The 12,816-nt window shown below is 39.4% G+C and overlaps 2 protein-coding genes across 2 annotated transcripts in view; both read left to right on the forward strand.

The window, feature by feature from the left end:
- The window catches only part of LOC129437108 (sterile alpha motif domain-containing protein 3), a 95,479-nt gene that overhangs the window by 54,279 nt on the left and 28,384 nt on the right, over positions 1-12,816 (forward strand). The window lies entirely within an intron of this gene.
- LOC129437144 (uncharacterized) lies at positions 685-11,118 on the forward strand. The gene is made up of 2 exons (XM_055195317.2): positions 685-1,084; positions 10,127-11,118. The coding sequence occupies exons 1-2, from the start codon at positions 814-816 to the stop codon at positions 11,068-11,070; spliced, it is 1,215 nt and encodes a 404-aa protein (XP_055051292.2). The 5' UTR covers positions 685-813; the 3' UTR covers positions 11,071-11,118.

Raw genomic sequence — 12,816 nt, forward strand, 5'->3', positions numbered from 1 at the left:
GTAGTATTCTAAAGTGATAATCATGGTAAGTCACTAGTAATGACTCAAGTGTTACCACATCATTCTAGTAATACGTCATAATTTGGATCAATATTCTAAAGTGATGATCATAGTTACCCACCAGTAATTCCTTTAGAAGGATGTAGTAACACTTGAATCATATGTTTTCATATTTAAAATTACTGTCACCTCTGTCTCTCGTGCACATACTCTCTCTCCTGTGTGTATACAGATACAAAGAGGTGACGGTAATTTTAAATATTATTATGAAAACATTTAATGATTCTAGCTTTTACTACAAAAAACTAATCACTACACAAAAAACACCTTTACCACATTAAAACCATTGTTAATTTTCATAAGGGAGGTACAGTGGATCACAATGTGTTAATAATTATCCATTCACTAAATTCCATTGCAGTTTAATTTTCTCCTGCAGTGTTTGAATCAACAGTGAATATCTACATATATTTTAATATTTGGTGCAGATCATTACACTGTTTATCTTATATTGTGTACACTCTCACACTGTACACCCTACTGACACACCAGAAACACTCTCGTAAATCTGCCTCCAGATCTGCAGCCTCCTCATACTCACTTGTAAAGCAGTGAGCGTCTTCTGTCTCCAGTACAGCAGGAGGCGCTGCAGCTCTTTAATCCACAAATAAACTCACTAAAGAAAGAAAGAAAGAAAGAAAGAAAGAAAGAGCGCGCGTGTGATGTGTTTGTGTATCCTCAGTGTTTTTCTCTCTTGCGTGTTTCATCGAGTTTAAACAGAGTCTTGTCTCTGTGTATTTAAGTGTTAAGACGATGCAGGAAACTACAGTGTGTGACAGTAAACAGAGCTTACAGGAGGATCAAACCTCCACAGAGTCTCTGGATTCTGTCTGTAACGCTGGAGAACAGCAGCAGATCCTGCAGACCAAACTGAAGATGTGTTCAGTTAAACTCAACTGCACGAACCTCATGATGAAGATTAAAACTGAACCCACAGAAATCAAAACTGAACATAAAGAAATAAAAACTGAACCTACAGAAGAGGAAGATCGCACTGAAGAAGATGATGATTTTATTCCATCAGGTATGTCTCCTTAATTTTTGTTGTGTTTTTAACATTTTTAACTGGCATGTGAGCACAGTTTTGGGTCACAAACTCAATAATCAAAAGATCAAGAAATTGAAGTACTAAAATTTTAAAGGGGCGGTGAATTTGTCGATTTTATTGTTTTATACTGTTGTCTGATGTCTACTTGTGATGTTCGCGTGGTTTTTACATTCAAAAACATCAAAAGCAATAAGTAATAGGCTATTTTGTAACATGGATTAGTGGCTCTCTGGAGAAATGGTTCGTTTGAAGGGGCGGGGCGCACTGAAGACCTGTGCCCGGTTGCATGAAAGTCCTTAAGCTAAGAAATCCATTAAATATAAGGTCAAGGGTGCCCTTAATTAAAAATGGGTTGCAAGAAAAACCCTTAGTGAACCTTAAGGCTGTAAATAAGTATTTTCCCTTAAATGCTAAAGTATTACCTTAAGTTCTGCTATGCTTTGCTACAAAGTCCTTAAGGGGGTTTTCACACCTGCTTTGTTCAGTTCGATTGAATCGTACCAGAGTTCGATTGCTCAGTTGGTGCAGTTCGTTTGGGCAGGTGAGAATGCAGCAATCGAACTCTAGTGCGCACCAAAAGCGGACCAAACAAGCGGACCGAGACCAGCTTGCAGAGGTGGTCTCGGTACGCTTTCAAACGAACTCTAGAGCGGTTCGCTTGTGGTGAGAACACGATCCGAGATCTAACTGACCTGCAAAAGTACTGCGCATTTTGGACTAAACCAGCTGCCATAGTCAGCTGCGCAATGCATTATCAGATAAGGAAGTGTTTGTTGACAGTTTCTATGAGCAATATTAGCACAATGACGCGGACATATCTGGAGTTGCGAGGAGGTGCGGGCGGAGCCTCGGAAATTTTTTGTCTTCGCCGTTTGTAGTGCATTAAACGGTTGTTTTCAAGCCGCATCCGTGATTCATTCTGAAAATGAACAGTTCGTCTAGAGTGCTGTATACAAACTATGTATAACAACCACGGAGACATAATTACAGCGCGCAGCCGTCTGTCCATGGTGTCTGCTGTATTATCCTTCTTTTGTTTACTTCCGGTGGAATTTCCCGCACGTTGATTCAGACCAATCGTGAAGCCGTTTAGGAAATACATTCAAATACATGTGGCCAATGAGTGATGTTGATCTTATCACATGACAGAATTTTGGTTCGTTTCAATTGGTGCGGATCAGAGCAATCAGTGTGGTGTGAAATGGAACCAAATCTGCTAAAAAAGTTACAATGTATCATTTTTTGCTTTTGGTCCGGACCAAATGAACCCAATTACAGATGTGAAAACGCCCTAAGTCTCATTTTCCCTTAAAAACTTAAGGGACTATAACAGGTCCCTTAACGTCACACGCGATGGCTGATTTTATTGGTATTTAAGAAAATGAAGTACCAACGCGCATTTCTGACGATCGAAATAATCCCTTAGAGAAAAGGGATGCGCATTTATTAGGAGAAAAGCGGTTTGATAGTCCGTCAATCTAAAGTGCTTCAAGTTTGAATTACTTTTAAGTTTTATACATGCGGCACTTTACAGTCTGTTATTTGCGATGTTTTATTGTACACAAATCCGCCGTTTGTTGAGCTGCGTGCATTGATTAGTTTACGCTGTGAGATTTTGTAACTATAGCAACCGCTTCTCCGCTGCCGTGTTTTGGCAGAGACTACTGTAAAATACTTAGTATAAACACTTAGGTAAGGGTGACAGTTAAGACCTTTGTTGCAACGCTCTTAAATAAATCCCTTACCGTAGGGATTTTTTCTCCCTCAGGGAAACCCTCACTTAAGGAGTTACATGCATCCGGGCACTGGACGTAAACGCCCACTGCTATGATTGGACAGCTTCATTCCCCGTCATTACATGTGGGGAAATGTTTTAAAAACATGAATGTGATAAAAATAGCAGCCGAACAAAATTTATGTTTAAGCCACAAAAGATTCTGGTTGCTAGAGATGATACACATAAATGACAATACGTATAAGGTGCGTTCCATTCGACCGTAAGTGGACTGCGAAGTGGACTTCACAGGGTATTCCGCCATCTTAAGTGAGATTCCAATCCGAAGGGAGCGAACATGTTCAGTTCGAAGGGCACTGCGCACGGCATAGGGAATCAGGGAACATCGATACATCACTTAGGGATGCTCACATTGACCGTTTAACCGTTAACCGAAGGTAAGAATGTATGACCGATTAACATTATCAGTTAAGATAAAAAAATATTTGTTAATACATGGTGCGTGTCGTCATGAGCCGACAGACATTTCGCCACTTTTCTATCTTTAATTTGTGAATGTCCTGTAAATGACACAAATGATTGCTGCCCTGACGGTCTGATCATTTGTATGCGTGTTTGGAAGCTGAACGGAGACGCGCGAGTGTCCCGGACCATAACATGTGAGCGAAGCTCCCCTAAATATTCCGCTCTACTGTTCAAGCGCTCCACTCAGTCGCTCACCGCCCAAGCAAGCGCTCCGTTAACTTTCCGCTCACGCTAGCAAATAAACCAATTCCCATTCAGATCCCGCTTCGACATAAAAATAAATTTAGTAAACCTCAGTGTTTTCTGTACTGACGTTCTTGGATCATTGCATTTAATTAAAGTATTAGCTGATAAATCGCAGTTATGTACAGTTGTGTGTTGGCTATTAGACCTAGTTTAACTGATACGGTGCTCCGGATATAATTCAAATTAACAAATTGTTTCCACGACATCCACGTTTTACTAATTCACAATTTTAAGTAATAATAAATGTAATAAGTAATTACGAAATATTATAATAATTCGTTCCCCAACGAACTATACTATCATATAAATATATTATTTGAAAAAACTAAAATAAATTGAAGAACAATTTCAAGTGCAAAGTGCAAATTTACAGTGCATCAGTAAATACAGAACACAGCTGTGTCTTAAAGAAATTAAAATTAGACAGTATTTATGAACCTGTAAATGTACAAAACGAATGCAATACAGAAGGCCATGAGTATTTATTTATGGCATTTTCAATAGTATATTAGTAGCTAAATTAACGTGTATCTAATATAGTATGAAAACGAATAAATCATTATTTTGGCTAAATTCATCTGGATAGATCATTTTAGTCAGACTGATTTGTCAACATTTCAGAAGCTTAAATGCTATCTAAAACAACTTACATTTTATCCCGAGTGTTACTTGGTCGAAAATATGTAGAAATATAGCCTACGCGAGAGCAAATTACAGAACAAAAATGTTTAGCTCACGCGGACCGAACGAAAAGCCGTTAATTAAGCGGACTCTGTAAAATAGAGGACGTGCTGAATCAGTCGAGTCGGCAGATTATCATCAATGTTTATAATGTTCATCGCATGCTGTTGATGAAAAAAATTAACATCTAAATGTCCATGGAAGAGTCAAGTGTTCAGTCAGTTAATACTAAAGGCACCGGCGTTTTTGGCTGAAGCTTCCTCATCCACGGAGCGGAGAACTATACAGGTTTTTATTTTAAGTGGTTTTAATGCTGGTAAGCAATCAGTTATATTATGGCGCTTTGTATTTGTGTTGATCAGTTAGATTAAAGTAATTTTCATCTTTAAAACTGCATCTAGATGCAGACGACGCTACATTTATACTGTCATCTTACACTCTAAAAAACAAACGGTGCCACATAGCACCAAAACAGTTGCCCTGGATCGCAACGACAGAAGAACCACTTCTAGTGCCATACAGCACCGGCGAAGAACCAGCGAAGCACCAGTGAAGCACCTGTGTAGAACCATATAGTGCCATGTAGAACCATATGTGGTGCTATATGGCCCCTCTATGGTTCTACACTGGTGCTTCACTGGTGCTTCACTGGTGCTTCACTGGTGCTTCACTGGTGCTTCACTGGTTCTTCACCGGTGCTATATGGCACTAAATGGTTCTTCTATCGTTACGATCCAAAGCAATTGTTTTGGTGCTATATAGCATTGTTTGTTTTTTTAGAGTGTAGTTTCATTTCTTTCATTTCTATATAAGGCTGGCGACTTCATTAAAACAATATTTGAACTCCATAACTTATTGCTATAGATTCACGAACTATCAAATTACCAAAGCACTGGGATGAGCGAGCGGTGCTGCGTATTGAGCGAGCGGAGCGGAAACTTCGGAAATGCGCTCTGCGCTCTGATGGAAATATTACCACTCCGCTCCCGCTCCGCTCACATGCTCTGTTCCATAAACATCTCTCTTTTTGCACAAACGGAGAAAGACGACGCAAAAACAAAACTTTCTGAAAAGCATCCTGCTTTAGAAATGACCACTGTTGTAGATGAAACAAAGACAATCTGCCCTTTTTGGATATTAAACCTCTGGACTGATCGCGTGCTTTTTAATAAGGTGAATATATTGCGTGAACATCTGATAATGTATGAATCCTGGTTCTGTTGTCTGTCGCTGCTGTTTGCACGTTCAAATTAAATCTTTTGTTTTTACTAGTTCACAGACAACCGTCAACTGTATTTTTACTGAATGACAATTTCATATTAAAATCTTATCAGTTAACGGTTAATGTTCGGTTTAGAAGCTACGGTTGTCGGTCGGGAAAATTAACTGATATGAGCATAACAGGAAGTGGAGAGCGATAATCACCCAACTGTCATTGTGCGCATCACGTGATCACCCGTCGGAACGGTCAGACCGCTATGCAATTATATATGACAATCGTTTAAAAACACATATCTACACAAGGTTAACCGAATAAAAGTTTACTTTCATATTTGCATGACAGTTACAGCAGGGCTTCAATTATGTTAATTGTCAAGTAATAGCAGCAATAGTCAATTAAAGTGTATAATAAACATACGTTTTTCATTACGTAGTACTCAATGTTTTTTTTTATTGTATAGTGTACATATTTTAAATGTGATAGTAAATAAAAATTAAAATATGAATGTAGTCCTATATATATATTTATGTTATATCAATCTGCGCGACCCTGTCGTTGACTTTCTTTGATGACGTTTGCAGGCCCTTCCAAATGAGCGGTTATTGTCCGTGAAGTCCACTTCAACTGATATACCGTGCTCAGGGAGTAGGGAGCAGTGAACACTCCGCGGGGACCCTGTCGAATGGAACACGCCTTTAGTAAAGTACAAACAAAACTCGACGTGACTAAATTACCGTATACAACACAGTAAGCACACATCCGAATCTAAACTGCGGCTGATAAATCCTTCTTTATCAATAACTTTGTATATTTCTACCTTTAAATTACAGTCGTATTGTTAAAGGAATAGTCTACTCATTTTCAATATTAAAATATGTTATTACCTTAACTAAGAATTGTTGATACATCCCTCTGTCATCTGTGTGCGTGCACGTAAGCACTGGAGCGCGCTGCTACACTTCGATAGCATTTAGCTTAGCCCCATTCATTCAATGGTACCACTCAGAGATAAAGTTAGAAGTGACCAAACACATCAACGTTTTTCCTATTTAAGATGAGTAGTTATACGAAAAAGTTTGGTGGTACAAAATAAAACGTAGCGCTTTTCTAAGTGGATTTAAAAGAGGAACTATATTGTATGGCGGAACAGCACTTTTGGGAGTACTTCGACTCGACGCAGTAACACTCTCCCTCTCCCATTATGAGAGGGAGAAGGGGAGCGGATTTTTCAGGCGAGTTGATGTACTCCCAAAAGTGCTATTACGCCATACAAATCTGCTTAGAAAAGCGCTAAAATTTCATAAACAATGCTGTTGAGGAGGATCAGCACCTAAGCCATTTTACGATCCTTTGTGAATGGGTCTTAGTGAGTTAGGAGTCATCCTGACTTCTTTTAAGCTGTCGCAGACTTAGGGGCCAGTCACACCAAAAGTGCTTTAAAAGGCGCGACCCACTGCCTTTTTTAAAAAAGAGCAGTGCGACGCGGCTTTTCATATTGCTAAGAAACCACCGAGTCAGCTGTCTTGTCAATCAAATATTGAAGTGTGAGCGCTCTTTTGCTGTTAACTGTCATATTAGCAGAAACGTTAAAAAGAGGACGCTTGCTCTGATCTTGTTTGAGGGTGAGAGGTGCACAAACACGCAGGAGAGAGTGAGCGAGTGGAGTCCGGTTCTTCAAAGCAACTGTAAACTTCCCTCACCACAACGTAAGGCCCGCCTCTCCTCTCATTCGATTGGACAATGGAAAGACGCGAATAATGTCGGGCGCTTCTCCGCTCTCAGCACTCTTTCAAAAACGCGTGCGTGGGAGGCGGCAAAAAACCGCAAGGCGCTTGGCGCGCATAAACAGCGCGCAAACGCGCCCTGCCCATAGAATATCATTCAAAAAAGGCGCCTGCAACTGCCATAAACACACTTGGTGTGACTGGCCCCTTAGGTGCTACTTTTAGGGCTAAAATGCTTCGTAAATTACTCTTATGCGGCTTTCACATTGGATGCGGTGTGCGCTGCGCTCGCCGCTGGGTTCCGCGCAGCCAAGCGATTTGTGCTCTGATGGCCATTGGCCAGACCAAAGTAGGCGGGGTTTTCAATAAATTACTACAGTGTTTATATTTGCCTTAAATAGTCGATGAGGAATACAGAGACTGATGTTGCTCGTCTCCATTTCACGTAACTTTAAGCCTACCTACAACAATGCTGCTTGACTTAAAACACACCTGACATGCCAACTTGAATTGCTACGTGTTTCCATGACACGGCTTTCCTTCCGATGTGTCTGTAGGGGCGTACACTTGTATTATAAAGCACTGAGAATCCCGAGTATAAGCTTTTGTCCATTTTGCTTGTTTGGATGCCCCGTTTCTATTGGCCGTGTGGGTAATCGTCACAGAGCGCAGCGCAAAAGTTAAACTATTTTGAACTTTGACCGCGGCGTGAGCGCAAGCTGCTCGGCGCAACAAAAAAAAACCTCGCGCGGCGCAAGCCATTGAAATGAATGGGTTTCATAGCGCAGCGCAACGCACACCGCATCCTATGTGAAAGCCGCATTAGTGAAAAAAAATTAGGAGTCCCACAGTTAGGAGTGACACGCCCATTATTTTTAGGAGTTGCTCCTGAATTAGCCAGTAAGGAGCTACTTTTAGCCTTAAAATTCTTTGTGAATACGGTCCCTGGTTTATACGCGCTCTTCCACTGATAAACACGGTATTAGCTTTGTGGCTAACAATCTAATATTGCAATGCATTAGCGGCTGTAAGTGATGATTTTACAGAATATTTATAAGTGATAATGATAGGACCCTTAGCCAGAACTACCACACTGTTTTTATATACAATGTATGAACTAAATCTACAATCATTTCAAATGATGAACAACAGACTCGGCGTCAAAACAGTACATCTCATGCCGGGTGTAATGCTCTGCCACTGGCTTGGCTGATAGCTTTCTTCTGTAGTGGATTTCTGGCGCTGTTGTCAACTAAGGAGTTGCAGACCTCCCTCTGGTGGGCAAACTATGCAACACTCATAACATAAGTGAAGCATGAGAGACTGTTTCTCATGTTTTATCGGCCGTTATAAACGCCGATGCCGATTTAAATGCAATTAGCTCATATCGGCCGATAATATCGTGGTACAGGCCTAAATTAGGCCTAAATCTGGTTTAAATCAAAGCTTATATAATAATTCCGTTGCACCAAACTTTAAACCGGTTTAAAAATAAACAGGTTTAAATTTAAACTGTCATTTTGATCCAGGTTTAAATCTTACAGTAAATCTAGATTGTCTTTAATCCTGTTGCTCCATTACTTTAAACTCCGTTTTAAATCTCAGTGAGGGATTAACTTTAAACTTGCATATGAAGAGGTTTAAATATGTTTTTTACAATTAAATGTCTGGCTAAATGATTAGAAACACATACCGCGAGCATGGTGGCGCTATTCAAAGATGCGTTTATTATAACATCTCAACAAAGTGAGTTTGGCGGCTCAAAAAGATTATTAACAGCACCGCTGACAGCTACCGATGCTCGTATGTGCTTCTCCTCTGTCACGCGCGCTCCAGTCAGACGAAGGACAGTGAATGAACAGACACACAGTGGCGCTTCATGACAAATGCGTCGACACATCTTGTTCATTATAGCACAATATCTGAGCTTTGCGATATTTCCTGTCACAATATTTCCTGGTCTGTTAATTGTTTTAAAAGATTGTCAAATGTTTTTATTTGAATCAGGCCTTTAGATTAGCCTACCGGTGTATGTATGTGATTTATAATACAAGAATTACATTACCTTTGCTTGCATAAACTGTTTATTTCCTTTTTGAATGACAACGTCAACATTGTTGCTGTTTAATTACACCGGAAAATTCAACATGGCGGACAAAATAAATCGCAGATGAAGGATTTAATACAGTTTAAAGGTTTAATCTAAGATTTGTTAATCTGTGTTTAAATTTAAGTGGTGCAACACAACTCGAATTAAAATTAAACTGGGATCAACAAACCCTAGATTAGCTCTAAACTCTGCTTAATTTAATCCTTGTTGGTGCAACCCACCCTTAATCTCATTCTAGAAGTGTCACCATATAATGCAACAAGAATTTTGAAAGTCTCTGTGCAAATAAAATATATTGCTCCATTTGACGACAACTCCAAATAGTGGATTACTCACAAATAATCATGCATTACATTATGTTTTATCATTGATCACTAGTCATGTTGTCTTTATTTTAGTAATATATATTACTAAATCGACTCTGGTATAATCAGACCCGGTACCTGAAGTAATTAAAATGGGGCCGACTCGGACTCGAATCACCGTGTCCTTTCGTGAAGACCTCTAATGGATACAACTATGATCAAGTTCAGGAACATGGAAGGATACAATGTGACACTGAGCTTGCTTTGCGTCACACCCAATTAATCAAGAAACGGAGAGCACGTGAACGCACAGCAAACTCATCTGAAAAGACATGACGATATGTATATCGCACACGTCCATCGCGATGATAATGCATTTTTCGAATATATTGTGCAGCCCTACTTTTTTGTGTAAATAAGAGTGAAAAGACGACAATTAAATTGTTTCATGTTTCTTTCAAAACACACAGAACAGAAACTCTTCACCAGATCTGAGATCAGCTTTACTACCTTACAAGAGAAGAAACTTCATTCAGAAGACCACAGAGAGAAGAAGAAGAAGAAGAAGCAGTTTCACTGTGAGCAGTGTGGGAGGATTTGTGTCTCTTCCTCTGATCTAAATGTTCACATGAGGATACACAGTGATGAAAAGCCTTTCAACTGCACTGAATGTGGAAAATACTTCAAAACCAAACACACTCTTAAAATTCATCATAGAATTCACACAGGAGAAAAACCTTACAAATGCTCTCAGTGTGACAAGACTTTTTCTCAGTCAAATCACTTGAAAGCACATCAGAGAATTCATACTGGAGAGAAACCTCATCACTGTAGTGTCTGTGAGAAGAGTTTTAGTCATGGGTCTGCATTACTAAATCACAAGAGACTTCATACAGGTGAAAAACCTTTCAAATGCTCTCAGTGTGACAAAACGTTTGCTTATTCAAGTCACTTACAAGACCATCAGAGAGTTCATACTGGAGAGAAACCTTATCACTGTAGTGTCTGTTGGAAGAGTTTTAGTCAAGGGTCTGCATTACTAAAGCACCAGAGACTTCATACAGGTGAAAAACCTTTCAAATGCTCTCAGTGTGACAAAACGTTTACTTGTTCAACTAACTTAAAAGTCCATCATAGAGTTCATACTGGAGAGAAACCTTACGTCTGCTTTCACTGTGGAAAGAACTTCACTAATTCAACTCATTTAAGAGTTCATGAGAGAGTTCACACTGGAGAGAAACCTTATCACTGTAGTGTCTGTGGGGACAGTTTTAGTGTAAAGGCTACATTACTAAATCACAAGAGAATTCATACAGGTGAAAAACCTTTCAAATGCTCTCAGTGTGACAAGACGTTTACTTGTTCAAGTAACTTAAAAGCCCATCAGAGACGTCATACAGGAAAGAAACCTTAACACTGTAATGTTTGTTGAAAGAGTTAATAAACAGTCAGTCTTTGTAAAGCAACAGTCACCTTAATAAGGTTATGACACCAAAAACTTGTATAACATTTTAAATATTGTTAAAAAACAAGTTAATAGTAAAATAAGAACAAATAATCAAATTATGATCAATATCACAAGTAACCAGGCTTGGGAGGGTTACTTTAAAAATGTATTCCTTTACATTTACAAATTACTTAATAAAAAAGTATTTAGTAACCACAATATAAAAGTAATGTAACTGATAACTTTTGGATTACTTAAAACAACATCTTTTATTTATTAAGAATTTAACAGAATTGTATGTAAAGGATTATACATACATCTAGTGGCTACAATGTGGTATTACAAATTATTTTGTTTTATTTTTAACTAACATGTAGGCTACAAGGAAATAATAAAAACACAACATTTAAAAATTCTACACAATCTACATATTAGTTTAATATAGGCCTACATGTTGACTAAAGCCGTGATCTTTCTTTAATTTGCCTGACTGAACTTGAACCGTTGGCAGTGGGAGTTCCCCTGCGTTACATAGCACTGAACAACCGAGATTATGAAAGGAAATTTTAGGTACTAAAAAAGGTACTCTCCTAATTTCTACAGATTTCAGCATCACTAGAAGACTTACAACTGCGATCATACAAACCACTGACTTTTAAAGGAGTAATAAACACTACATGGCTAACATGATTTCTTTTATAGTCTTACCTGCAAATGCTTATTTAGGTTGGATGTCGAGTGACGAGTACTTCGATAAAGAACGTGTTTTCGTAGCTGGAAGGCACTGTTTGCTCTGTACAACCATGTTGCTGGCATTTTTTTTTTTTAAAAACAAAATAGCAGCGAAATTTCCAAAAAATGAAAGCATTTTCCACACGGACAGTGTCGTTTGCGCATGCACCAGCGGGTGCCACTCGTGAGTCGTTAAAGGACAAGTTCGGTTTTTTACACCTAAAGTCCTGTTTTCAGATTGTTCATGATGAAATAGAACGGTCTTGACTGAAATTCCGACACATGCAGCTGCCCCGAGAAGTTTGGGGTGTTTGTGTTTCGCTTCCCACCTTTGCAGTGGGTTTGGTGGTGCACTGGAACAGTCCTTCATGGAATGCATTGAACTTTCGTTTGCAGGGACGTGGGGCTCGGCGAGTGGTCAGGGGTGTTCACTGGTATGCTCACACAAGAATCGCTGCAAAATATGCATTCCAACAGGTTTTATCGTAGTTTTTGCCAACTCCATTGACTTGTATTTGATATCCTGTGGGGTACGGTATTACTCCGCGCCGGGAACTTTGTTTCTATTCTTGCAATTGGTAAAGGCGGATTAGCGCCACCACCTGGGCTGGAGTGTCTATTATTCAAGCTCAAAGCGGAAGAATGTACGGGTGTGGGGCGTTTGGAAAAATAGGTCCACAAGTTAACAACAAATGCTAAAACAGCTGTTGGAGGGCATCTTTTGCAGCGATTTTTGTGTGAGCATATCAGTGAACCCCCCCTGACCACTCGGTGAGTTTCACGTCTTTGTTAATGAAAGTTTAATGCATTTTAGGAAGGATTGTTCCAGTGCACCATTAAACCCATTGTAGAGGTATGAGGTGAGAAACAAACACGCGAAAATTCTCAGGGCAGCCGCATATGTCGAAATGTCAGTCACAACCGTTCTATTTCACCATAAACAATCTGAAAGCAGGGCTTTGGGTGTAAAATACCGAACTT

Source organism: Misgurnus anguillicaudatus, chromosome 24 (assembly GCF_027580225.2).
Source record: "Misgurnus anguillicaudatus chromosome 24, ASM2758022v2, whole genome shotgun sequence".
NCBI lineage: Eukaryota > Metazoa > Chordata > Actinopteri > Cypriniformes > Cobitidae > Misgurnus > Misgurnus anguillicaudatus.

Excerpts from the sequence above, each read along its gene's own strand:
- LOC129437144 (XM_055195317.2), top strand. The coding sequence starts at position 814 with ATGCAGGAAACTACAGTGTGTGACAGTAAACAGAGCTTACAGGAGGAT. Across the intron at positions 1,085-10,126 it reads TGATGATTTTATTCCATCAG|AACAGAAACTCTTCACCAGA; the intron begins GTATGTCTCCTT and ends CAAAACACACAG.